This window comes from Aspergillus udagawae (assembly GCF_001078395.1).
Source record: "Aspergillus udagawae IFM 46973 DNA, scaffold_2, whole genome shotgun sequence".
Classification (NCBI taxonomy): domain Eukaryota; kingdom Fungi; phylum Ascomycota; class Eurotiomycetes; order Eurotiales; family Aspergillaceae; genus Aspergillus; species Aspergillus udagawae.
In genome coordinates, this window is record NW_025091265.1 from 1,726,087 (window position 1) to 1,751,735 (window position 25,649).

The 25,649-nt window shown below is 50.1% G+C and overlaps 8 protein-coding genes across 8 annotated transcripts; 4 read left to right on the forward strand and 4 right to left on the reverse strand.

Moving 5' to 3' along the window:
* Positions 1 to 908: 908 nt before the first annotated feature.
* On the reverse strand, positions 909 to 2,409 carry Aud_002914 (acyl-CoA dehydrogenase; the record flags this gene model as incomplete). The annotated part of the gene is made up of 4 exons (XM_043287871.1): positions 909 to 955; positions 1,029 to 1,138; positions 1,210 to 2,125; positions 2,187 to 2,409. 4 exons carry the CDS (start codon positions 2,407 to 2,409, stop codon positions 909 to 911), a joined length of 1,296 nt encoding a protein of 431 aa, XP_043143806.1.
* A 1,057-nt stretch (positions 2,410 to 3,466) lies between these two features.
* Positions 3,467 to 5,903, reverse strand: Aud_002915 (uncharacterized protein; the record flags this gene model as incomplete). The annotated part of the gene is made up of 4 exons (XM_043287872.1): positions 3,467 to 4,290; positions 4,358 to 4,634; positions 4,706 to 5,558; positions 5,626 to 5,903. 4 exons carry the CDS (start codon positions 5,901 to 5,903, stop codon positions 3,467 to 3,469), a joined length of 2,232 nt encoding a protein of 743 aa, XP_043143807.1.
* A 627-nt stretch (positions 5,904 to 6,530) lies between these two features.
* On the forward strand, positions 6,531 to 8,008 carry fen1 (multifunctional nuclease RAD27; the record flags this gene model as incomplete). Its single annotated transcript, XM_043287873.1, has 5 exons — positions 6,531 to 6,543; positions 6,623 to 6,708; positions 6,797 to 6,825; positions 6,854 to 7,415; positions 7,487 to 8,008. 5 exons carry the CDS (start codon positions 6,531 to 6,533, stop codon positions 8,006 to 8,008), a joined length of 1,212 nt encoding a protein of 403 aa, XP_043143808.1.
* Positions 8,009 to 10,300: 2,292 nt separating this feature from the next.
* On the forward strand, positions 10,301 to 11,563 carry Aud_002917 (histone H1/H5 family protein; the record flags this gene model as incomplete). Its single annotated transcript, XM_043287874.1, has 7 exons — positions 10,301 to 10,367; positions 10,463 to 10,488; positions 10,646 to 10,668; positions 10,801 to 10,931; positions 11,070 to 11,128; positions 11,190 to 11,363; positions 11,423 to 11,563. The coding sequence occupies 7 exons, from the start codon at positions 10,301 to 10,303 to the stop codon at positions 11,561 to 11,563; spliced, it is 621 nt and encodes a 206-aa protein (XP_043143809.1).
* A 2,467-nt stretch (positions 11,564 to 14,030) lies between these two features.
* On the forward strand, positions 14,031 to 16,816 carry Aud_002918 (1-phosphatidylinositol-4-phosphate 5-kinase; the record flags this gene model as incomplete). The annotated part of the gene is made up of 3 exons (XM_043287875.1): positions 14,031 to 15,196; positions 15,267 to 16,227; positions 16,301 to 16,816. The coding sequence occupies 3 exons, from the start codon at positions 14,031 to 14,033 to the stop codon at positions 16,814 to 16,816; spliced, it is 2,643 nt and encodes an 880-aa protein (XP_043143810.1).
* A 1,648-nt stretch (positions 16,817 to 18,464) lies between these two features.
* Aud_002919 (putative transcription initiation factor TFIID subunit 12) lies at positions 18,465 to 20,395 on the reverse strand (the record flags this gene model as incomplete). Its single annotated transcript, XM_043287876.1, has 2 exons — positions 18,465 to 18,719; positions 18,803 to 20,395. 2 exons carry the CDS (start codon positions 20,393 to 20,395, stop codon positions 18,465 to 18,467), a joined length of 1,848 nt encoding a protein of 615 aa, XP_043143811.1.
* A 1,390-nt stretch (positions 20,396 to 21,785) lies between these two features.
* Aud_002920 (uncharacterized protein) lies at positions 21,786 to 22,619 on the reverse strand (the record flags this gene model as incomplete). Its single annotated transcript, XM_043287877.1, has 3 exons — positions 21,786 to 22,086; positions 22,143 to 22,499; positions 22,555 to 22,619. 3 exons carry the CDS (start codon positions 22,617 to 22,619, stop codon positions 21,786 to 21,788), a joined length of 723 nt encoding a protein of 240 aa, XP_043143812.1.
* Positions 22,620 to 23,387: 768 nt separating this feature from the next.
* Aud_002921 (proteasome regulatory particle lid subunit RPN3) lies at positions 23,388 to 25,461 on the forward strand (the record flags this gene model as incomplete). Its single annotated transcript, XM_043287878.1, has 3 exons — positions 23,388 to 23,862; positions 23,934 to 25,231; positions 25,318 to 25,461. The coding sequence occupies 3 exons, from the start codon at positions 23,388 to 23,390 to the stop codon at positions 25,459 to 25,461; spliced, it is 1,917 nt and encodes a 638-aa protein (XP_043143813.1).
* Positions 25,462 to 25,649: the final 188 nt, after the last annotated feature.

Consider the following 25,649-nt stretch of genomic DNA (forward strand, 5'->3'; position numbering starts at 1 on the left):
GACTCACTAGGGACAAGAGATGGATTTGATTACGTCGGAAATGAGAGGGCGAAAAAGAAGAAGAAGAGCAGGAGGAGGGGAAAAGAGGAAGGGAATTGGGCTGAAAGAGGGAAAACGAGAGAGAAGGGGAGAGAGTGGCAGAGAACCTCAGGCAAACTTTCCGATCAGCGGGTTACTTACGTACAGAGCGGTATTACCGTTAGAATACTCATTGTGCTAACCTGAATAGGTTAGATTATCTGGATTTTACTAGGTGAAACTAAGTACTATCCTGCTCCAGCCACACTGCGTCATATGGTCTTGTCGTTTCTTAAAGAATGAATAGTGATATAAGGGTTGGTGATATCCTATCCTTGAACGTCGACAATAAAAATCAGCTTGACGGAGATGTTACATTGGACAACCAACCCTATCTAGGAATATCAGCCCCTGTCGATCGGGTCAGGGTGATGTATCAGGCCTTCCATGTCAATCTTGATGCATCGCCACTGTCCGCCAGTTGATAACTTGTTACTTAATTTTTAAGTGGACGATCGATACGCCTCTTCGGATCGTTCCTTTGTTTTTCCTTCAGCCTTGTCCTTTTTCTTACAGCGGATTACACAGATTTACAAATGATGACAAAGTAAGACTTTTTGAGCCTTTTCTTTGCATCTCATAAAGCGGTGGTGGCAAAGTAGAAGAACTGAGATATCAGATTTTTTTTTTGGTACATGTTCATGTTACAGATGTAAGGTTGAGTGCGGAGTGAATGAGGACCTGGAAGAGTATGAGACTCGTGGTAGCATAGTCGTTTGCTATGGCTTCTTCTGCCACTATCATGCTGCGGCTTGGATATATACAGGCAATATCAAACATGGTTTCAAAGCAATCATTCCTATAGGTCGACCAGGAAGGGCTAGAATGTCTTAGACAAACGCCTGAACTCCTGTGATGGCCCGTCCCAGTATCAATGCTAAACCCCAGCAATGTCAGTCTTCAACTCATCATGTGGAAATGACAGGCTATGATATCCGCGGGGTACTCACCGTGAATGTCACTCTGTCCTTCGTAGGTCTGCACCACAAATAGATTGGCTACGTGTCGTCCGATATGGTATTCGTCGCTGGTTGCGTTACCGCCGAAAATCTCCTGGAGCCTACCCATCGAAAAAGCCGTTAGTATGATTCGACTCCCAGCAGCGGAAGTTGCAGGAAGGGAGACACATACAGCCGTGCATTCGCCAGAGCTCGATCACAGTTCTGCCTCTTGACCATGGAGATCATCTCGGGAGTGCTCTTGCCCGCGTCCTTAAGCCGAGCTACCTGAGTGGCAGCCAACGTTCCATATGCCGCATCAGTGGCTGCATCGGCTAGTTTCTTCTGGACGAGCTGGTACTTCGCCAGCGGGTTGCCCTTGAACTGCTTCCGCTCCAGTGCATAAGTGCGGGCACGGTCGATGCAGTCCTCCAGAGCGCCCATGGCACCGAACGCAATGCCCAACCGGGCACTGTTCAGGCAGGTGAAGGGGCCCTTGAGGCCTTCGACGTCCGGAAACATGTTCTCCGCCGGGACAGGGCAGTCGTCCATCTGGATCATACCTGTGATCGATGCGCGCAGAGCAGTCTTGTTCTTGATCGCCGGAGTTTGCAGTGTGCCGGGCGGGCATTGGCTACGCTCGACGATGAAACCCTTGATCTTGCCGGTCGTCTGCAGCTTGGCCCATACCAACATGATATCCGCGATGGGGGAGTTGGTGATCCATGTCTTCGCTCCGGACAACAAGTAGTAGCCCTTCTTGGTAGGGTGTTCACGCGCAGTCGTCTCCATCGAACCGGGGTCGGAGCCGTGGTTGGGTTCTGTAAGACCAAAGCAGCCCGCCAGTTTCCCCCTGGCCAGTTGGGGTAGGAATCGGTCCTTCTGCTCCTGGGTGCCGAACTCGTAGATACCCGTCATCGCCAGCGAGCTCTGCACAGACATTCCCGATCGATATCCCGAGTCCACCCGTTCGACTTCTTTTGTGATCAACCCCGAGGCAACCGTACTCGCACCGGCGCATCCATATCCTTCAATGCTCGCGCCGAGAAGGCCCAGCTCCCCCATTTCCTCCAGGATTTTACGGTCATAGTCTTCGTTTCTATAGGCGTCTAAGCAAATGAAAATCTGTAAGCAGAAATCACACACACATGGTCCCTAGGTATGACTTACCGAGAACACGGGGAAGTAATCGCTCTTGGCAGTATTGTCGGGCTGTGTCCTGAATCGCCAGTTCCTCATCCGTGTACAGCTCCGACGCGGCCAGGGGATCCTCCCAATTAAAGACTGTCGAATACGCCCGTACCGAAGCATTTTGGCAGACCGCGGGAGCTTTGTACAGGCGATTCGCTGATCGAAGGTTACGCGATGCTGCGCGGAAGATTGAGCGGTTCATGATTGATTTAAACGAAAGAATGCGGCGCGAGAAGGGATGTGAGTGAAGTATTACAAGTCAATCAAAGATCGGGTATCTATTTTAGTAAATCTCCTCCTGCACGGCTCTCAAGTCGAATTGAAATTGACTGCGGCAGCTGGTGGTTATCCAGAGCAGCAAGGGTGCAACATGAATTGCGGGGAGCCCGATTGTCCGGATAACGCTTGACCTCGGCAGTCGATCAGGATGTTTGTCTGCCCTCCGATGATAGAGCAATTCGAGGTACCGAATTCAGTAGTGAAAGCAAGAATTGAATCAATGCGAGTCCAACAACCGATTTTCATCCATACCTATATACCCGCATCGAAGGCCGACCTCGGTGATCCTCGGTCATCCGCACCTCCTACTCTGGGTCATGTTAAGCCTCGGGATTGTTTCCGTTCCGTCGGTGCCACCATCCAATAACCGTCAGGATAAGCCAAGTCCTAACTAGAGGCATTTGGCTGTCTGCATGATATTACTGATAATCTATGTGCATGCTCTAGGCTACATGGCTGTCACATCAAATATTTACCCAGTAGACGGAAGCCTCGCTTCACGATGACGTCTTGACAACATTGGTCGTTCATGCCTCTGCCTTAGTGGAGTGAATCGTTATGAAGCTGTCATTCACCGACAGCTGCAGATTGCAGTTACCTATACAAGGGTAGGTTTCGTCATGGAGAAATCGATGCCGGAAGAGAAATGCCTTCTCAGTGGGAAGTCGGACGGACTGCCTGAGTTGCATGCTTGGATGGCAACGGTTTGGTCTTTCAAGCCATCCAAAACAGTCGTGGACACATTGACACGACAAATGTAGTGCTCAACAGTTCATTGGCGGACTCAAATATGGATACGTACGACAGAATCCGGAATCGACTGGCTAAGTTCGGTACTAATTGACTGATAATGTCGGAGGATTCAGGAGAGCCCCAACCTGGGCCCTCGAGTAGAATGAACGGTCCCATTAGTTACTGTTCTTCCACTGCATGTTGTATTAAGACAATGCGAGTTGTTGCCGATTGACTGCCTCAACAGCTCAAGCAGGCATCTGAGACTGAAGAAAATCGAAGACGCCCGTAGGGAAATACTCCTCGTCGAAGCCCCATAAATCAGCCATCATAGGATCCAGAGAGCCTATCGAGAGACCTGGCTGCTGTTTCCCTTGCAACTGAGCAGGTTCATACCCATTACTGCGCTCAGCCGACAAAGGAGCCATTCCGGGTAGCGGAGGAGGGTGGCTCAGAATGGTGTCTCGTTCACCCAATGGTTGCGCTCCAGGAATTATAATGGGTTTGAACATTGATGTAGCCTCATAGGAATTCTGTCCCAGAGGTTGCTGGCCCCCCGAATTTCTCTTTTCCCACTCCTCGAATCCTGTAAGCATCTTGCGCAAGCCACGGGCTATATGATGAGTAAGATGGCGCTCACTAGCACGCTTGCTACAAGTGACCATCAGCTCAATAATTCTACCAACCAAGGCACGCACGTAAGGCGCATCGATTGAAAGACCTGCCGAGGCAATGGAGTTTTGCTGTCCTTGTGCATTGGCCAGCGTCCCGGAGCAACATTTGGCGGCGATCTTGAGGAGGAACACGGCTGCAAAGGTGATCATACTGTGGAGGTATAGAGGAACACCGATCAAAGCTCTTTGAATGTCGGGTTCATCGAGTACCACCAGGAGGGTTTCGATCGCAGATTCTATCGCCAGATTGGCATGTTTCTTGCGTTCAGCGGACATCGGCCGCGACGAGTTCGAGGAGTGATACGTCCGTAAAGCAACCGAGTTCAGTTGCAGACGAGAGAAGTGGTAGTGCAGATAGACGGCTTTGTAAGGGTATGCACCGACGTACCGACTTCCAGCTGTTTCATCTCAATATTAGCGTTCTTTCATATTACCAACGCAAGCAGATCAAGCCGTTATGCGTACCTAAACGAGGGAGCCAGGCGGAGCGCCAATCCCCAAGATCAGCGTCGAACTTATTGATTGTAGAGAATTCGCTCTCGGGAACCTCCAAGTCGACATCGGGGCCGAAAGCGTGATATATTCGCGTCAAAATGATGAACAGGTCTACTTGGCTGTGGAGGCGCAGGTCCGACTGCTGCACCGTCGGAGAAAGGGTAAACGTATTGTGATTCGCGATGCTTGGATCTTCATGAATTATAGGCGGTCGTCCGTACGCGATAGAGAAATGGTGCTCCAGGGTCTATGCAGTCGATTTCAGAGCGTCAATAATCTGGCAGCTGTCACAAAGTCGTGATCGCGGTCTAGACTTACATAGAGAAGGTACCAGAGCCTGACTTGTTCTATATGCTCCATAGAGCCCTGCATGGCCTTGCGATAGGATTGATGAAGGTTTCGTTCAGTCGCAATTCGGACCGCATATCCTGAAAGCTTCCAACTGACATCCGCAAGCCAGAATGCGCCAACGCATAACGCACGCAGGTCGTCGAGAGTATGGTGTCTATCAAGCATAGATTCTGAAGCCAGCTTCGCGAATTCCGTGTAACAGGTATCGAATGTTTTCTCCTTGTTGGGTAAATGGAGAGCTGAAACGGCAAGAATGGCGGCCGAAAGCATTGAAGAAGAATTGCGAACAGATGTAAGGTCCTTGTGCACTAACGCCATACCATCCCACAAATAACGACTGAGCACCTGATCGAAATAGTGGAACAGCTCCTCCGCCTCTCGAAGATCAATCACTTCTCGCGATATGAAGTCCGTCACTAGTGCCCGGTCGGATGCATGCTGACGTCCAGGAGAACTTGGAGGGATATCGCTCAGCCGAGTCACTTCGTATAGACTTCCCATTGGTGCAGTAATCAGGGACGATGTTCCATTTTCTTCCCGATCAAGGGAGTACTGGGAATGTTGCTTAGGAAAGGAATAATTCGCCGATGAGTTTGGATGTATTGGGACAGAGTCCAAGTTGGAGCCTATCGAGCTCGGTCTCCTGTCATTGTTGACCGTCGCAGTGCCAGTATCTTCCGTTGATGCTGTCGATTCTTTGCGGTCTCTTTTACTGGAAGGAGTCTCCGTCGATTTGCCCAGCGACTGATAGTATGACAAGTCCGGTAGCTGAGCCTTTCGGAGTAAATCCGTCATTGCAAGCTCAACCGTCGTCTTCCACCTGTATGTTTATGGAACGATTAGCGATGGTGTACCAATAATGACGATATGGATATGGCTAGATCTACTCTGTCTCATCGTCCAGTAGAGTCTGTAGGCTCTTGTTGACAACACAGTCCAAGCCCATGCGACGGCATCTCTGACATGGCGGGTCCCCTTCCTTATCGCAGCGCACCTTGTGATTCTTGCAGTTTGTACATGCACGGATTCTCCGTGAGATCTTAGGAATATGCCTCAGAATTTGCTGTTTTGAATCCTCATCGGTCGCGATATGCGGGTAAGCTCCCTGGGGAGAGGCTGAAGACGCATGGCCATTGCCTTCGAATTGAATGCGACTCCGCTTCATGGTTACTGTAAAAAGGGGAGACTCATCCTCGAAGCAGTGCGTAGAATTGTACCGTTGTATATGACTTTGCTCTCCATGAATATGGCCCCCGTTGAAGAGGGGTGCGACATTCAGCCGGAGGGGGGAGATTGGATAATCAAGTCCGGCCTAGTATGGGGTAGCTGTGCGCCTCTCTGACAGGCTCTGCCTACATTTGCACCAACTTCACTTATCTATTATCTATCGACCGAGAACGGAGGGACTACGAATGCCGGCAGCGAATAGCAGTGCCTCCTCGCCGTTACTGACTTCCTTTCGGCTTTCCAAGCTCCTACACGGGGAGAACAAAAGTCTGGGCCCCTGGGGTCTCGCCGCCTTACAGTAACGGCCTTGGCGCCTGAGGCCGGGGAAACTCCCGCGGGGTTTCAGCATCACGTGGATATCTAGCTCAATTGCACTAATCCCAATCAGGCTCAAATGATGTATGGCGCGTTCATCCGTCCGCGGCGCGTCTGATCGCGAATCAAGCTATTTTTGAGCTTCATATCTCGAACACACTTTTACCTCTAGTGAGTGGTTTATCAACACAGCAAGGGAGTAGCGATCATCCTCTTCTTTTGGCTTATTCTAAATTTTAGAGCAGTCGCCATGGGTATTAAACGTAAGTCAACTTTGGGCCAGTTAAGCAGCTACTACCACATGGTTTGAAGCTTGAATAGAGCTGATTGGGGGGCCTCTAGATTTGTTTCAAGTGATTCAAGAGAATGCACCAGATGCTATCAAGGCAGGGGATATCAAGAATCACTTTGGCCGAAAGGTTGCCATAGTATGTAATCCTTTTCTCCCGATCCTACTAGCCAACTTGGAAACGAATTTGAAAGTTGCAGTGATACTTACAAGCCGTGTGTGAATAGGATGCGTGCGTTGAACATTTCTCGAACACGTCAGGTCATGTAACTCACATCTTGCAGGTCTATGAGTATCTATAGTTTCTTGATCGCCGTCCGCTCGGAGGGCCAGCAGCTCATGAGCGAGTCGGGCGAGACAACGTCGCATTTGATGGGAATGTTTTACCGGACATTGCGCATGGTCGATAACGGGATCAAGCCTCTCTATGTCTTTGATGGAGCACCACCGAAACTCAAGTCTGGTGAACTTGCGAAGCGTACTGCACGAAAAGCCGAGGCTACTGAAGCCCATGAGGAAGCAAAAGAGACCGGCACTGCGGAAGATGTTGAGAAGTTCTCGCGGCGCACGGTACGTGTTACGAGGGAGCATAATGCCGAATGCAAAAAGCTGTTGAAGTTGATGGGTATCCCGTACATCGACGCTCCGACAGAGGCGGAGGCCCAGTGTGCGGTGCTTGCGCGTGCAGGGAAGGTCTATGCCGCTGCTTCCGAGGATATGGACACGTTATGTTTCGAGGCACCAATCCTTCTCAGGCATCTTACGTTCAGCGAGCAGAGAAAGGAACCCATTCAAGAGATCCATCTGAATCGTACTCTAGAGGGCCTCGGCATGGATCGTCAACAGGTAAGCATCTTTTTTATCCCCAGGGTCACTTGATGGATATGATTTTCTCATGCCTACTCCCGGCTGCACAGTTCATTGATCTATGCATTCTTCTCGGCTGTGACTATCTGGAACCTATCCCCAAGGTCGGGCCAAACACCGCTTTGAGACTCATTCGGGAACACGGAAGCCTGGAGAAGGTGGTCGAGGCAATCGAGAGCGACCCCAAGAAGAAATATGTCATCCCAGAAAATTGGCCCTATCAGGATGCAAGGGAGCTGTTTCTCCATCCGGACGTGCGAGAAGCTGACCATCCTGAGTGTGACTTTAAATGGGAGGCGCCAGATGTTGAAGCTCTAGTGGAGTTCCTGGTCAAGGATAAGGGTTTCAATGAGGACCGGGTTCGCAACGGAGCCGCTCGCCTGCAGAAGAATCTCAAAACCGCTCAGCAATCACGGCTTGAGGGCTTCTTCAGGCCGGTCGCCCGGACGGATGAGGAGAAGGCTAGTCTCAAACGCAAGCACGATGAGAAGTTACAGGAACAAAAGAAACGCAAAAAGGAAGAGGCCAAGGCTAAGAAGGAGGCCAAGTCGAAACCTCGCGGTGCTGCGTAGGTTGCTTGTCTTTTGCACGACCAGCTTCGCAGGAGTCGTGTCGGGAAGACCATCATCTCAAGGGGGTCACGGGGCTCGCATGTTGCGTGTCAGCCTATGTAATATTGCTGGCGTTTCTGGCTTTAGTTACGGGAGCGGCGTTTTCTTTTCTCATGGCATATGATGGTTCACGTATGATTAGGGATTGCAAAAGAACATGATTTTTTTCTGTTTATACGTTATGTTCTGATTTTGACAGTACCTTGTGCTGCGTAGGGACACTGCATTCCTCCGTCCTCCACTCGTCCGTTGACCCATTTTGACAAGGACGCTCAATGGTAGACGTATAATAGTAATGGGGTTCTTTTCTTTTCGATAATATGGCTACATTGCAGGATTTAGATTCTTCGAGTACTAAAGCGTGGACAAAGCCTGCTCGTGCATCCGCCCACTGCGGAATGATATATATGCATTGGTGTCTAATAGCAACAGTGGTAATCCCTGGTCCCACCAGTACAATATCTCAGAGTCAATCTTTCTGAATTAATGTAGGATCTGATGCAACAACATTAGAATCAGGAGCAGATTGGATTTGGCAGCAATGAAAGGATTAAATGAAGGTTCATGCTATGTTACTTCACCGTCAAGGATGAGAGAGCGCAGTGGTATTACCAGACTTCATCGACACCGTTCTACTCGTTATAGAGGCTACTTTAGAATGAGAATCATAATAGCAGGTATGCTGGATGCTAGATCGACGCACCTTTCCCTAGAATTCTTTTGCCACAAGCCTACCGATGTGATGATGTCCTCCGGCCCATGAGCCACACGGCGGCCCGGTGCAATGATGTAAACAATGGATCAGTCAAACAGAATCATGCCGAGGATTCACATCCTTCAGAATTATTTTGATCCAGAATTGAATTCTACAAAAAAGTGACCTATGACGGCAATCTGGGTGAAAAAGTCAAGATATAACCATGGTTCAGTAACAAAATGATTGGCAGGAAGGTAAAGTAGTACGTACTTGGATGTCTCCCACCATTGACGACCTGGGTATATTCTCTAACCACATGATCTCCCTTCGTTTCCGGCTGAAATCATACCTAGCTTAACTTGAGATAACCTTTCTTACAGTTGTCCAGGGAAAGGATGCTCATTGGCGCAGAGACAAGCTTCAGCCAATACAGTATATCATGGATATCATCGTCATGGACACACACTCTACCCTCGTGACCCAACCCAAAGCACGAGCGAAGGTGGACGAAACCCTCCACCACCTTCGATTCCAATCATGTTTGCTTACCAACAGAGAGAAACTGTAAATATGCAAGGGGATAGATCATTGACTTCAGTTCCTCAGCCTCTAGTTTATGAGCACGGTGCAAGCTGTCAGGAGTGGATGAGCTTGATTGAACTGCAATGAATAACGGTACAATCCCATCGCATCTTGACGGTTTCAGAAGTCGCTTTCAACCACCGCAGATCTGACAGAAAAATGTTCAAACTCTTTCTTCAAAAGCGATAGAAGTCAAATTCAATCAAAGTCCATAATAACTTCATACCAAGATTTAAGTAATTTATTTGGTAAAAAAGGTGAATAACCTGGCAAGGGAGAGGGGTCCTGATCGAGAGCCCACAAACAACGCGAGGATGGAGAAATTGAGTGGACAAAAAGGAGGTAGAATAACAGGTTGCCTGATTAGTTTCGCCTGGAATGCGCATAGGCCGAAATCAAAGCTCCTATAGCCTTCATTATGAACATGATAGACAGGTGCGAAAAAGGGAGAAGGAATTAAAATCCATCGCCTACGTGTATGGAGCAGAGGGAAGACAAGAAGTGCTTAAGGCAGACAATAGGATCATGCGCGTACAAAACAACAGAAACTCCATAGGTCCTCTTAGCGATTCCCTATTGTTACTTTCAAAGGCTGATCGTCGCGCTACACTGGTTCAATATGTACCTGCTAAATCATTATATAAAAGCCTAAGATATGGAAAGCACAAATATCGAGGCAAAATAAAAATTAGAGAAGAGGAAAGCGAAGAAAAGGAGGGAGAGATTCGACGTGTTTTGCCGCTTCTGCTTGCGAGTGATCCTGTGTCAACACCGGCTGCCCTATAAATCGCGGTGCCCCGCGGCTTTTCCACCCCTTCCGTTGTCGACTGCTTTTTCTCTTCCTCGATTTCGCACACCACCCAGCGGTCTATTTTAGGAGCTTCTAGACATTGAATCCTTCTTCTGGATCTCTTGATTTATATATATACCTACCTTCACCATCAGAAACACCAATCCCCCTCTTACCTTTCAACATGCCTCCTAAGAAAGCTTCCACTGGCGCGACCAAGAAGGCTGCCGCGAGCCACGCCTCCTACCGTGGTATGTTTCTACTGATCTTTCATCGCCACCACTTCGCGTTTGCTTGATTTTGATATCATTTTCGTCGCGAATGTCTGCTAATTCAGAAAATATAGATATGATCAAGGATGCTATCCTGAATGTGAGTTGATCACGCTGTTTCCGAGGCGCCTTTTGATGATGGTGCCGGGTGGAACTTCCCCGACCGTGACACGTCTGCACGGCGCTTGATTGTCCCAACCACCCATCGGACTGCTTTTTATTTTATCTCAAGTTGGTCGCTGACATCTCTTTTATAGCTCAAAGAGCGTAATGGTAGCAGGTATGTAGTTTTTCTGGTAATATCCTCAGCATAGATTCATCGCCGCTGGCGACGTGGCTCAACTTCCCCTCACAATCACCTTACTTCTTATGACGCGATCAAACTAACGTATGATTTTTTACATCATTACAGTCGCCAGTCTATCAAGAAATATGTACTGGCCAACAACAAAATTGCTTTCGCCAGTCAGGCCGCTTTTGACAGCCAGTTCAACAAGGCTATCAAGGCCGGTGTTGAGAAGGGAGAGTTCACTCAGCCCAAGGGTAAGTCGCTGTCTGCCGCGCATCTGCACCTTTCGTGCTCTCAGATCATTTCGATCAATCCCGAGCGTCTTGCGGCGTCTCACTGGCTGCGCATGTTTCTTTTGCTGAATCGTAACACTGACGCGTCTCAACTTCCAGGTCCTTCCGGCCCTGTGAAGCTTGCCAAGAAGGAGCCTGCTGCTAAACCAGCTGCCAAGGTGAGTTCAAAGTACATATTAAATCGATCAAGCAAAGGCATAACTAATATGCATCATACAGAAGGCCACTACTACTCCAAAGGCTGCTGCCCCCAAGAAGGCTGCCGCTAAGAAGACGGAGAAGGCCGAGAAGCCTGCTGCCAAAGCTACCACCAAAAAGGCCGGCACCACCACCAAGAAAGCTACTGGAAGACCCAAGGCCAACACCGCCAAACCTCGCAAGGCCTCGACCGCGGTATGTGACCGTCATCGCTGTTGCTTGTCGATTCCCAGTGTATGCTAATACGTAAGCAGGCCCCTGCTGTGGTCGACCAACCCAAGGTTCTCTCCACGACCAAGTCAGGCCGAGTGACCAAGACGACAGCGAAGCCCGCTGAGAAGGCCACCAAGAGGAAGGCCACAACGGCCAAGAAGGCCGAGAAGAGCGAGGCATAAATGCCATCGCTAGGGTCGTTCTGAGCGATTTCTCTTATGTTTGCTCCTTTCCCTTCCAATGCTTCTTCGTCTGTGACGTGCGTTTTTGAGTGATATCTCTTTGGACTGTATCCCTTTATCTTCTTCCCTTCTGTTGTAATTTGCTTTGTCCCGCCACCTACCATCTTTACTGGCCGTTGCTGTGGCTGCTCACGGGATGTCTTGTCGATTGCTATTGCTCACTTTTTATGTTTTTGGAATGTTGGTAGGGTTGGCGTCCTGCGGTGGATCTTTTTTCCAGGGGGAAACATCTTTTCTGCGTTTGGGGCACTCGTTCGAGGATACGTCTTGAAATGGAATTGCTTTTTCTTATGTTTATACGACGGACACCCGTAGACTGTAGTTGTAGGCGGTGGCCATTGTACTGCTATCTGGCTCGTACTTCCCGACCCATTTAGGTTATGCCATGTACTATGTACTATCCCGTTGCCGGAAACTTGAATTACGCTCTCTGGACTTCTTCTGCAGCCTCTGTGATACGCGTTCTGCCAGACATGCGCATTGGGTGGACATATGTTGAACAGCAGATCAGCGATATTGAACCATGCGCTACAGTTGCGCGCAGCATTAGAATTCCAGCAGGCAAACTGATCTTACTCCTAGTTAGGGATGGGCTGCTCGAAGCGAGAAAATACTTCGGAGTATTTGATTATTTCGGCGTTTTCTTGGCGTCTGGACCAGATTCATTCCCTCTGGATGTAAGCATGAATTATGGGATGGTCCAGTTTACTTCAAAAATGTAAGGATGTCCCTTGCGTGCAGATGATGTCTCCTGACCTGACATGACAGCATGCATCGCATGGATGTAGGTGTTGAGCAGGTGGGCAGGAAGAGAATGCTTATTATCAGAGCAGCAGTTAGAATGGTCAGCTGTTGAGCTGCTAGGTTTATTGGTATGACAGGAGTACTTACAATTGATTGATTGCCAGGCGATATACCCACTGAACAAGAGTTCCCCTGTGTCAGATTGTTTTATATATATAAGCTGCATGGCTTATCCAAACCGACATTGCGAAATCCATAGCAATATAACAGGGAGATAGAAAGCTCTGCCTGGGATTCTGTCCTTGATAATGTAGACTCTAACCTGCCTTAGGAACCATGATGATATCTAGCACATTGCCAGTGGCATCAATGAGCACGTAATCGGCGTGGGTGTAGTACTTCAGTCTTCGGCTACGGGACACCAGTACGGAGCACTAAAAGGGGACATAATCAAACCCAATGCATTTGTTTGTACCGGACTCTACGGAGTAGAACAACTATAACAATCTGAAATAATCATGAACTTGATGCTGCCATTGGAGCTGAACAGTGGAGTCGAGACCGTGGGCCCGTTTTCTCCGTTTAAATAACCAACCTCTTTGTTTCCGCCGGGAAAAACACCAATCATGGGTACGAGGCTTCATGAGTATCATGAATCATCAGATATGAACTCCACGAGGCCCTTAAAGCGCAGTAATAGTAAGAATAATAATACAAAGATCTAAGAAAAGAACATCCCTAGTTCCTAGGCGGGACCTGTAGACTCCAGGCCTCCGTCTTTCTACCCTCTCCTTTCTTGCTTTTCTCCCCGCTCTCTCTCTCTCTGTTTGTTCCTGTTGATATTTACCACCACACTCCTTTTCTCATCTGTCTTGAATCGATACCAATATCAATATCAATCAATATTTATCATAGTCAATCCCTCTGCGGTGCACCGGCTGACTGAGCCACAAATTATACTGCTGCATAACTCCAATCATACAGTATCTGTCCAGAGCATAATATCTAATAACCATCATCCCCCTTCAGGACGCCATCTCGAACTATCCGAGCTTGGTCATCCCTCTTCATCTTAGCTCCAGCTGTCTCTCTCTTTTCTCTCTCCTTCCTCCCTTCAATCCTGACCTTCATACGCTTTTTTAACCAATCTCCTCCTCCTCGTCCCCCCTCTCCTTCGGCTATTAGAGAGGTCTGTCTCGGTGATTCGCCGCCTCTGACCACGTTGTCTCTGTCTCGACTCTTACTTTCCGTCCTGAACATGCTTATCGGTCGCTGAACTTTCTGCCACGCCTATCCCGGCTGGCCACTCCAGCTCGACTCGGGAAGAATACCACCACCCCCGACCTCTCTGCTCCTCGTTGCCTCGAATTCAGTTGATCATTACGTGCATTGAATTAATATACCGTATTGCTTGATCGGTCGGCTGTCACAATCACTTCCCTTTCTACGCCTTCTGTTGCTTGTCCATCTTGTCGTCCTCCCATTGGTTCACAGCGTCATCTTATTAAGTACCCGAAGCGATTTCCTCCCGTCTGCTCGTTCGGATTCGTTGGTCCACGCAGACCTCACGTCACAGTCCCATCCCCTCTTTCCTTCTTTTCCCCTGGAACTCCTGCTCCCTGCCCCTTGGGCGCCGCAACAATAAGGGAAAAAGGAGCGCACCATGCCCTCTTTCTCCAACGACGGGCCTTATCAGTCGTCTACTGCTACGGCTACACACCCTCGCCCGTTTGATTCACCGCAAGGGAAAGTGCACGACAGAACCCCCGTTGGAAATACGTTTCTATGGACAAACTGGCCGAACGGTGATACGAACCACCTCGAATCTCAGTCAACAGATCGTCAATATTCCTCAGATCTGAAGAATGGCAGTGCCTATTCTTTGAATGGGCCCCGGTCAAGCGCTAGCTCCTACACACGAGATTTACCACTTTCGAAAGATGGCAGCATGCATTCATTAGGAAATGGATCGGTCCGCGATCCAAGGGAGAGCGGCCGGTTTTCAATGACGATGGATAAGGATTTTACTCGGAAATCTTCTGATGCTGGAGCCAGTGCTGGCGTTGGCTCAGCAGCAGGGTCCATCTCCAGTGCGCAGCAGGTCAATGGGATCTCGTCGAGCCACCGAACCCCCAACGGAAAGTCGCTGGTTAACGGAGATCGCCCCCAACCGTCAGTTGACGAACTGGTTTCTCAGAACTCGACAGTGGTCGCAAACGGGAATACCCTCTCGAGCTCGCTATCCGAAGATACCAGCCGGCTCGCATCCGAACCCGATCGATTGTCTCCCTCACAGACGGCAGCTCCCCACCGTTATTCGTCCCCCCCTCTCCCCTCAGCCGCCGCTGACGCTAGCCACACGCAAGATCCCGCAGCATCAGGCCTTCGACATCGACATACGCTGCAAGTTCCCAGAGCGACTAGCGGCCGTCGTAATAGCCGCGATCAGGCCGACGAGACGGCTTATAGCAGTGGCCGGCTATCTCCAACAGCAGGAGGAATTCGCCGAACGTCACTCAGCTTGGTTCGGCGGGCTACAAAAACGAATCACTCGGACTCGATCCCTGACGAGGCCAACCCGGGCGAAGATGCAGCGCGTTGGGCAGAAGCGATCAAGCAGAGGAGAGCGTCAAGAAGGAAACGCCGTGATGACGACGATGAGGATCGCGTCATCGTTGGAACCAAAGTCGACCAGAACCACGTGAACTGGGTGACTGCGTACAATATGCTGACCGGAATTCGCTTTACGGTGTCGAGGATCAACGCGAAAATGGACCGGGAATTAACACCCGCAGATTTTGAAGCCAAGCATAAATTCTCTTTCGACATGTATGACGACTGTCACCTTCCGTTCCCATTCCCAAATCTTGTTGATTGGCTAACATTTCGTTGCTATTAGTACTGGTAACGAGCTGACGCCCTCTGCAAAATACGACTTCAAATTTAAGGACTATGCGCCGTGGGTTTTCCGGCATTTGCGAGCCAAATTCCGCCTTGACCCGGCCGACTATTTGATGTCCCTGACCAGCAAGTATATCCTCTCCGAGCTGGGCTCGCCAGGAAAGAGCGGAAGCTTCTTCTACTTCTCCCGGGACTACAAATACATTATCAAGACTATCCACCACTCCGAACACAAACTGCTGCGAAAGATTCTTCCAGAATATTACAAACATGTGGAGCAGAACCCCAACACGCTGATATCACAATTTTATGGTCTTCACCGGGTGAAGATGGCATACGGGCGCAAGATCCACTTCGTGGTTATGAATAACCTCTTCCCTCCCCACCGCGACATCCACCAGACCTTCGACCTGAAGGGGTCAACAATCGGCCGGGACTTGCGGGAGCAGGATCTTGAGAAGAATCCGCGGGCCACTTTGAAGGATCTAAACTGGCTTCGCAGAGGCCGTCACCTGGAATGCGGGCCTTCGAAACGGCAATTCTTCCTCGCTCAGCTGGAACGCGATGTTGAGCTGTTGAAGAAACTGAAGATAATGGATTACTCTCTTTTGGTGGGTATCCACGACCTTGGGAGAGGCAACGAAGAAAAGCTTCGCGACAAGACGTTGCAAGTGTTTCAACCGGGAGGTCACCGTGAAGAAGAGACGAATCCAAACATGCTGATGCGCACTCCTTCCAAGCTGGAAAACGAACGCAAGGCACGTGAGCTGCGGATGCTCATAAAAAGGGAGCGTCCTGTGCCGCTTGATAAGGCCGCCGCGAAGATGCCCGAAGAGATTCTAGATGAGAGACAGTATCACATCTTTTATGCCGATGACGGAGGGTTCCGAGCCACTCACGAGAACGGGCAGCCTGGCGATGAGATCTATTACCTTGGCATAATTGACTGTCTGACACATGTAAGTGCATTACTGCAATTCAAAAGCAGCCGGTCTTCCATCGAGCCCTGAGCAATGACTGACACTGTGACAGTATGGGACCGTGAAGAAACTGGAAAACTTTTTCAAAGGACTTTCCCATGATCGCGGCCAGATCTCCCCAATTCCGCCTGAGAGCTATGGCGACCGGTTTGTTAACTTTATCCGGGGCATTACTATGTCCAAGGAGGAAGTCGAACGGCATAAAGAAGCTCGAGCGCAGGGCAAAACATCAGCAGAACGAACCGAGTCTGTCGAACGAACAATGCAGGCTGCCGAGAAGGAAGCCGCAAAGGACGTCTCGACCACGCATCCTCGAACGATTTCAACTGTCTGGGACCCTGCGGATGCCAACGGACCAGGTCCGACGTCGACGCTGCCCATAGTGGACGAAGCCGGTGAGCAGAGCAGTGTTGGTGGACACAGCCAGCATAGCCGACAAGGACCGTCGCTCACAGAAAAGGATTTGCCGCCCTTGCCTGGCATGGGCAGTTCGCAAGACGGTCCAAAAGGAAAAGGCGTTTCTTATAGCGGCCCGAACGGCACATTATCACCCTTAGCAAGCCGATGACCGGCGTCGCAATTATACGCTGCGCGACCCCATTTCTGTTTCTGGCGTGCTGTTTTCGGTCGATTATCTCATGATATCCCCATTCGCAGTCAATGACGCTTTGTTTCTTGGGCGCCATAGATCGTTTACCTTGCATGTTCGTGCGACGCATCTTCTTCCACCATCTATCGGTTCTTCACCAATCCTTGAGGATACCGAATTTGTGATAGTGTCCATGTTACCATGATTGACATGATTTTCCTTAGTACCATGGTGTCCTCCATTGCCCGTCAATTATTTTGGGACAATGCTGTCTCCAACCCTCTTTTTTTTTTTTTTTTTCCCCCTTTGCACCATGACAAAGCTATCTTCGACCATCCGCACCATCATTTGAAAAACTTTCTTACCGTCTTTTCATTCCCTTTTGTGTATTTTGCTCTGCCTTTCTGTCCAATCATTCTCTTCTGGTAGATGCCGACTCCAAGCCAGGCGCATCTAGCTGACAATCTCCTATGCGAAGGGCTACATGGATTGTCTTTAATTACCGTCTCTCGAACAATTTTCTCCTTTTATTATTCTTTCCAATCCCCCCCAATATTTCCTTGCATCACACATATTTTGTATATTTCCTTTCCTTCTGTCGCCTCTGCTCCGCGTTACCCCATATCCAAGCCGCCCATCGTCGGACCTGCAATTCTGCTATTCTAGACACTCTTGGAACCTCGTTGCCTGCCATTTCCCTTCCTGTACGTTATTCCTGTGATTCTCAGTTGTCCTTGGATCTCTGTCTTGGACTCGATAGCCGGTTGGGAGAAGCCTTGTTTTAATTTCTGTGAGCAGGTTTGAGCGCGTCATCATCATCTTTTTTCTTGCATTGTGAGTTAGTGTTGCACTTTCTACGCCCTAGAAGATCGATAGAAGACTTTACACCAAGTAGAAAATTGATACCAATATGTTCCTGCTTCCGACATGACATCCATGGATGGCATCTAACTTCAGTAACAAGAAATATGACCCGGGTGATAAGGTAGTTTCCCGTTTTCTTACAGCATCGACTGTTTCTTCCGTTTCTGCTTTACAGACATTTTATGGTCTTTACCTACAACCTCGACTTTGACTCCAACGAGGCCTGCAATGCAACACCCTTGAAGATACATGACATCTTTACGGTGACTCCAAGGAGAAGCGTCCAAGTCTCTGAATAAATTCCTCAGAACGCAGTCTCAGACATGGAAATCATAAATCAAGTTTTATCCATTTCTTGAACCTGTGCCTAGCCTAAGGTGGTATATCAGAATAACAGACCTTCCCAAATCATGACGCCGGGATAAGATGCAACCTTCCAGGAGTTGAGCGAATTCGTAGTTTGCCCGCAGGAAAGACAATCTAGCAAGGGCAAAACCCATCAGAAAAAGAAGAAAAGGAAAAAGCAGAGGCCCAATCCCACCGACGACGCCAGCCCGAATACGCATAATGTAGAATATTTCACGTTCTGAGTGTTACTACAGGGAGATCTCAAGTTCTCCGTGATTTAGAGGATGAAGGGAAAGCCAGAAGAAGATTGACGGGAAGCTGCTCCGCCCTGTGTAGCTCTCCAGCTGGCGATTTCCCTCATATTTTTAGTGAGAAGGATGAAGGAGGAAGGGAGAAGAAATAGGGAAAAAGGAGATTACTCCGCCTTTCCCTGAGTAACTTTGGCGGCCTGGACGGCTGACATCTTTTGAGTCCAGCCTTGCGTGGGCTGCGGTTTCTTCACGGTGCGGAGATCGTCGGTGGAGAAGCCGGAGATGCGCATGTTGTAGTTCCTTTCCAGGACGAGCTGGATGTCGCGAAGTTCAAGCGTAGAGGATGGGCGCAATTTGGCGAGACGGCAAGCAGCAGTGACCACGTCATCAACGAAATCATCGGCCATTTGCAGGATGAACTATCGTGATGATTTAGCAAATGGTATATTCTGAACTCCGTGCACAGCGGGACGCAGCGCTAATACGAAAGGATAAAACTTACCTCTTCGGCGTCTGGCGTGAGCCCTTCACCCTCTCCTCCTCCGGTGACCTGGCGCACCAGGATGTCAAGCATCTTCTTGCTCAGTACCCGCTGGCCTTCGCCTTCAAGCACGTAGCCGGGATGCTTCTGGATGGCTGGTTGGCCCATCATACCCATGCCGCCATGACTGGGACCTCCGGACAGAGTGGGCCGGGCTGGTGCCATGCTGACCGGCTCTGGGGGAGGAACGTTAAGGCTCTTTGGAATGGCCATGTTGATGTTACGCGCTGAATTTTCCGACGCGCGATTGGAAATATACCCCTGAGGATGTGCATGAGGATTGGCAGCTGCCTGCGACACATTTTGCTGAGCCATGTTATTGTTCGCGGCGTTGTTGGTATAACTCTGAGCAGCCTGCGCCATCGCAGCCTGATGGGACAAAGGACGTGGTGGACCCTGTAGGTTGACTGGCTGTGGAGCTGAAGGGGTAGGCGTCGAGCCGTCTGGATTGGGGGTTTGGCTAAATGTGACCTGCGCGCCTGGAGTCCCCTGTTGCGAAAGAGGTTGCGGTTGCTGCTGTTGTGGTTGAAAAGGAGGCGCGGTGGCAGCGGCAGGCGCGGTGCCTGCAGCTTGTGTGACGGGCGCCTGGCCCGGCTGAGTCGCGGAGGGAGACATGGCCGCTTGTCCGGCTTGATTTCGCGCCGCATTTACTGCAGAGTTAATGGTGTGAGGTGCCGGAGTGGGGGCTTGCCCAGGGTGCATGGGTCCGGGGACATTCACTGGACGCTTGTCGCCAACAGTGGGCGCAGGTGTGGCGGCAGGCGCAGTCCCAGTGGCAGCAGCAGCCTGCTCTGCAGTCCCCTGTGGCTGTTGAGGTTGACCGGGGACGGCGTTCGGTAGCCCTGCCCTATTCAGCTGCTGGTTCTGCTGCTGTGCCTTGAACGATTCCTGTTGCTCCTTGAATTTGTTCAAGAAGTCGCTGCCTTCTCGATAGAGCTTTTCCGCCGCAAGCTGCCGATTTTTGAACTCCTGCACCTCTTCCTGGCTCATGTTCCCAGCGGCCTGTCGCTGCGCAAACTGTTGGCGCAGTTCCGCGATACGTACGCGTCCGATCTCCTGTTTCTGTAGCGCAATACCGTATCGTAGTCTTGCCTCCGGCAGCCATGTTTGTACCTGTTCTTTGCTGATATTGGGAGGGAGGAAGAAGTGAAGACCGTTCACTTTCTGTTGGATTTGTGGGAGAAGCTGCGCGAAAGACTGTGGGTTGGCGGACTGAGTGCGTTGAACTGGCTGTCCCTGCACGGCTGCAGCTGCCGCCTGAGCCTGTTGGTGCTGCTGAAGCGCTTGCTGGCGGTTTTGTTGGAATATTCGCATGCCTTTCATCAGATTCTGAGAGAGCTGTGTGAGCCTCATCTGGGCGTTCTGGTATTCCGCACTCTGAGGGTCTCGGCTGTTGAGTATCTCCCAGAAATTGCGCACCAACTGGGTGTGCTGAGCCTTTTGCTGCTCATTGAGATGAGGTAATTTCTGGACCTGGTCTGTCCGGATTAGGTTCGAGTGCTGCTGCTGAGGTGGAACCATAGGCTGATTCGCCTGGGCCTGAGAGCCATCCATGTTGGTCGGCAGCAAGAGATCTCCTAGTCTAATCGGGAAGGAGGAGCTTGACGGGGTATGCTGAGGCTCGCGAGGGATGTAGTCGAAGGGGACAAAGGAGGCGGCGCGCTTGTGATGAGGTTAATTCGAAGGTGTTGGAGGTCAAAATGGTGAATTCGGCCTGGACTGCGTCGTGATGGTGAGAGAAGATATACTTGTAAAAGTCTTGTAACGCTGGCAGGGGGTTCAGAATAAATCACACAGAGCGAATTTCAGACTCCAGACGCAGCCTTAGCTTGAGAAAAGAGATAGATAAAGCCTGGTCAGTTCAAGTATCCGATGAATGATGGCGGAGAGGAAGCGGAAGGGAGCGTTGGAGCCTCAGGCTTGGCATCGCAGCCTTAAATGCGACGAACAATGTAGTGCGCCTTCACCGATGGTTTTTACTCCATATTTTTGACCTCGTCACTTGGCTATTGATCGGCTCCTATTGACTGTAAATACTTCAACAGTCTTTAGTAGATTTTGAGCATAGCATGAAACTAGGATTCTAGGCATACTTGACTCTTGTGCACCGGAACCCTATAATGAAAGTTGTTAGACGGATATTACCAAGCGCTCTATCGACGTAAGAGAAAGTAGTACGACGGTTCTGATCAACATGTTGACCTCCCTACAGCGCGGACGGAGGAGGGCAAATGTTGTTCCCAAGGAGGGCCATTGTGATCAAGCAGACCATGTAGATGGAATCATCGGCTATCTGGTCAAACTCAATGGGCGAAAATTAAGATACAGTTGCGCTGATTTTTTCATTGTCAAAGAAGACTTAAAGATCTTCCAGATAAAATGACAAGTGAGAGCCATGTCAGAATCCCTTCACTTTCTTCTCAGTGTGATTGCTGAGAAAAGGACTGCTGCAATCATACGACCCCCTATTTCATTCGTAAACCAACCCATACACGCATTGTTGAGCAGAGAATATCGAGATCATCAAGAGGATCTCATCATCTGCTTGACAGTTCGAACTGCTGTGTCTCCGCTCAGTAGGGCCCGCGCCCCCAGTACTAACATGCTGTCTGCAGACAGTTCAAGGGATGAAGCCTACAGCGTTCAGACCCATTGTGCAAGCGCAGGCGGCCCAACTGACCGGGCTGGTTCGAGGTACGGCCCAGGAATCTCGCTTTGACATCCTGCTTGAGCACAGACACCCAAGTGCTGTACATAGTTGTCTGCTCTCTGTCGTGACGGATCCAGCCAAGGGACGTACTTGGAAACGGCAAGAAGAGATTGCCGATCATTGAAAATGATTCAGCACTCAGGGCGAAAGCTTGTTGAGACAAAAAGAGGCTCATGCACACGTCTAAGAAGCTGATTATGAGGCATTGAAAAGGGGTCGGCCAGACGGGTCAGCTCAGCCCATCAAGCCACCCAAATCCTTTTCCATGCCGCTTACACGCGCTTCTAGAGCTCGTTTCCGCCTTTCCAACTCTCTGATCTCTTCCATCTCTCGCTCAATATCGGCGTCTGTGACTTCTTGAGGTGTGGCTGTAGAATTGTCATAGTCGTCGTACTCGTCCCCGTAGGAATGGCTCATCTGCTCCAATTCTGCGGTGTTCCTCGCTACTCGGTCTTCTAATTGAGCAATAGAATCACTAATCAACTCGTGACGATAACGCAGAGTCGCAATCTTCTCCTGGGCACCAGCGACGGGACTTCACGAAATCAGCACCAGCAAATGAAGGGTGATTGATCCGAGCAGCTTGCTTACTAGACATTGCAAAGAATCTCCGCCCCGCGAAGAAGGACGTCAATATTAACCTCACTTCGTGTCCCCCTGGCTGAAGTTCCAGCGGAGCGCTTGATCTCGTCCATCATGTCAGAACCTAAGACTCTTGCGACTGCGGACTGATTTCTGTTATTGCGCGCAGCATAAATTCGACTCGCCATGGACTCTCCGTCCCCTTCGGATTGAAACATAGTCCCCCTCCTCGTTGCTCGCCGTTGGGACCTGGCAGACGGGTCAGTCTGGAAAAGGGCTCGTTCATGAGCTTCGGTATCGCGGATCAAAGCAGTGATATCGTGAGGACCCAAAAGAGCATTGGTGAATATTCGAGGTTGGGGAAAACTGTCAAAGGCTCGATCAGCACACAGTCACGAAGGACACAAGGCCATACGCTTACGGTAATTCGGCGATGGCATTTGAGGAGAGCTGGATTTGCTCCAGATGGTTTTCGAGCAAGGACATCGTGGAAACCGCTGACTATTGAGTTTGACGAACAATGATGATTGCCACAATATAGTGTATCCAGATCAGTGTTCCAGCAGCCTCATTAATTCAGAAGCCAGTGCTACAGGCTACTCCGTAGATACTCCGTAGACAATATTACTCCGGATGTAAACATCCAATGGCGGCGGTGTTGGGTCGCGTTAATCACCGCCAAGAAGGAGCTGCAATCAAAGCTGGTTGCTGCCTGAGGCCTCACAGCGCTTTCAGTAGCGCGCATGTTTTGCGACCGACAAACAGAACAGTTCACTCCGTAGCTGCTGTCCCTACGGTAGTAGAAAGAAGAGATATACCTAGTCTAGACTGCACTGCAGGTAGACCAACTCACAGCTTAGAAGGACGATCTGTCCCTCTTTGTTTTTCCTTATCAATAAGTGAGGCGAGTATTATTCTGCAGCTGACCAGCTCCAGCATCACATCAGCTGCCGCTCTCAGTAAGCTTCCCCCAACTGACTAAGCCCTGTGCTGGTTCTCTCGCTGTCCATTCATCTCCAGGTCAACCTTGACATCACATCACCACTTCATCAACCCATCTTCCCCTACTCATCGAGGCACCATCTCCCATTTTTTCTTATTTTTCTTGGTTCTTCAATCCCTACTCTTGTCACTTTCGTCATTTATTTCCAGACTTTCTTCTTGTCCTCGGACATTGGTGCTCTTCCTTCCCCTTCCTCCGTTCCCCGGTCCTGCAATCGCTTCTTGATCAGCCGAGCTTCAAGTTGAAGAAAGATGCCGGCCGAGAGACGTTCTTTGCGATCGAACAGCAAGTCAGACACTTCTTCATCTGCTAACGGTGAAAAAGCGCGTTCCAACTCGCAGAGCTCAAGTTCCAACAAGGACAAGGCCGCGCCAAACCGCGCCGCCGCCAACAAGGCCAAATCTCCCACACCGGCAGCTTCGTCCAATAACGTATCTAACTCCGGTATGGGCGAGCAGCGTGACCAGCCGCATACCAACGGCGTGAACGGTTCTGAAGATATTGAGATGGGAGAGGATACGGCAGGTGGGCCTACATCCTCATTCAACACCCGTAAGGATCGGAAAGGTGACGAGAAGATGACTGTTGTAGTGCCCCCGTCCAAGGGTTCGAGGTTATCCGGAGAGAAGGGACAGAATCAGGAGGAAGATGTTGTCATGGAGGCCGCAGAGACTGATTCTCAAAAGCCCGAGTCGGAGGTTGATCCCAGAGTCAAGGCCATTCAAGGTTCGTTTCTTTTCCCGCTACTGTCCTGATGGATGCATGCCTAATCATCAACTGTTATCACTTGGCTGTAGATATCAAGACCAACTTCACACTCCTCGAGCGAGCTGTAGCCCACTTCGACCCCAGATTTACACTGCGCGTTCTCAGGTCGATATCCTCAATGCGCAAGCACATCACTGCTGATGTGCTGGCAGAAGTGATCGTTGAGACCTACCCACCATCAAGTCCTACTGCTGCTTTCTTGCTGGAGGCTATTGATCAATCGGGCGCATACGAGAGCGCCCTTGCTAGTTCGAAGATGGAAGTCGATTCGGAGAAAAACAAGGCTGCTCCCAAAGAAATACTGCCAGAGGTTGATACCTACCTATCCATCCTCGTTCAGATCTACCTCTACGACAAGAAGGATATTCAAGGGGGCGCAAAGTTCTCAACAGCGTTGATTGAGCGTCTACGGACTCTTAATCGTCGCACGCTGGACTCTCTTGCTGCTCGCGTGTACTTTTACTACTCCCTCTTCTTTGAGCAGGTTGCTCCCCTTCCCCCATCTCCTGCTGCGGCGGTTACCTCTATCCGCCAGCCCTTGCTCGCTGCTCTTAGGACAGCCGTGCTCCGGAAAGATGTCGATACTCAGGCCACCGTGATGACCCTGCTTCTGCGGAACTACTTGTCTACGTCTCATATCTCGCAGGCTGACTTGCTCATCTCTCACAACCGCTTTCCGCCTTCTGCATCAAACAATCAGATTGCTCGGTACCTGTATTATCTGGGCCGTATTCGTGCGATTCAGCTGCAGTATACGGATGCTCACGGGCATCTGATTGGTGCTACTCGCAAGTCTCCTTCGAGTCACAGTGCTCGTGGCTTCTATCAGGCTTCTCACAAGCTGCTTGTAGTTGTTGAGCTTTTGATGGGCGATATTCCCGACCGTGCAATCTTCCGCCAGCCTGCACTTGAGCGCGCTTTGCACCCTTACTTCTTACTCGTCCAAGCCGTGAGCGTTGGAGATTTGGATGGTTTCTTGAACATTGTAAATACACACAGCGCAACGTTCCGCAAAGATGGTACCTACACCCTGATCCTGCGCTTGAGGCAAAATGTCATCAAAACGGGTATCCGGATGATGTCGTTGTCCTACTCTCGCATCTCGCTTCGGGACATTTGCCTGCGTTTGGGCCTGGACAGTGAGGAGTCGGCAGAATACATAGTGGCCAAGGCGATCCGCGATGGTGTGATTGAGGCCACCTTGGATCATGAGCACGGATACATGAAGAGCAAGGAAGTCGGAGATATCTATGCCACTCGCGAGCCTGGAGAGGTGTTCCACGAACGTATTCGGGCTTGCTTGGCTCTGCATGATGAAAGCGTCAAGGTAGGCTCTCAGTATTTTCAGCTATTTCCAATTTTCCGGACGGTCTTCTGAATTCATCGCTAACGTCTGCCTCTTCTTCTGTGTAGGCCATGAGATTCCCCATGAATCAGCATCGCCTCGAGCTCAAGAGCGCACAGGAGGCTCGCGAACGGGAACGAGAGCTCGCCAAAGAGATTCAGGAGGGGGACATTGATGACGAAGACGCTGGCGGTGATTTTGACGCCATCTAGTGGCCCAAAAGACTACGTCTGCTCATATAGTGATTCTGCTCAGCTCTGCCTCTGCCAGCTGAGAATGATCCATAGGCTGGGCTTTGCAGTTTCCAAGTCATGCTACGCCGTTTTCCCTGCCCGGGTGTGTATGAGGGGAAAATTTGCTGAGTTAAACTTGCGGGCGTGATTCTCCATATTTCCTGTAT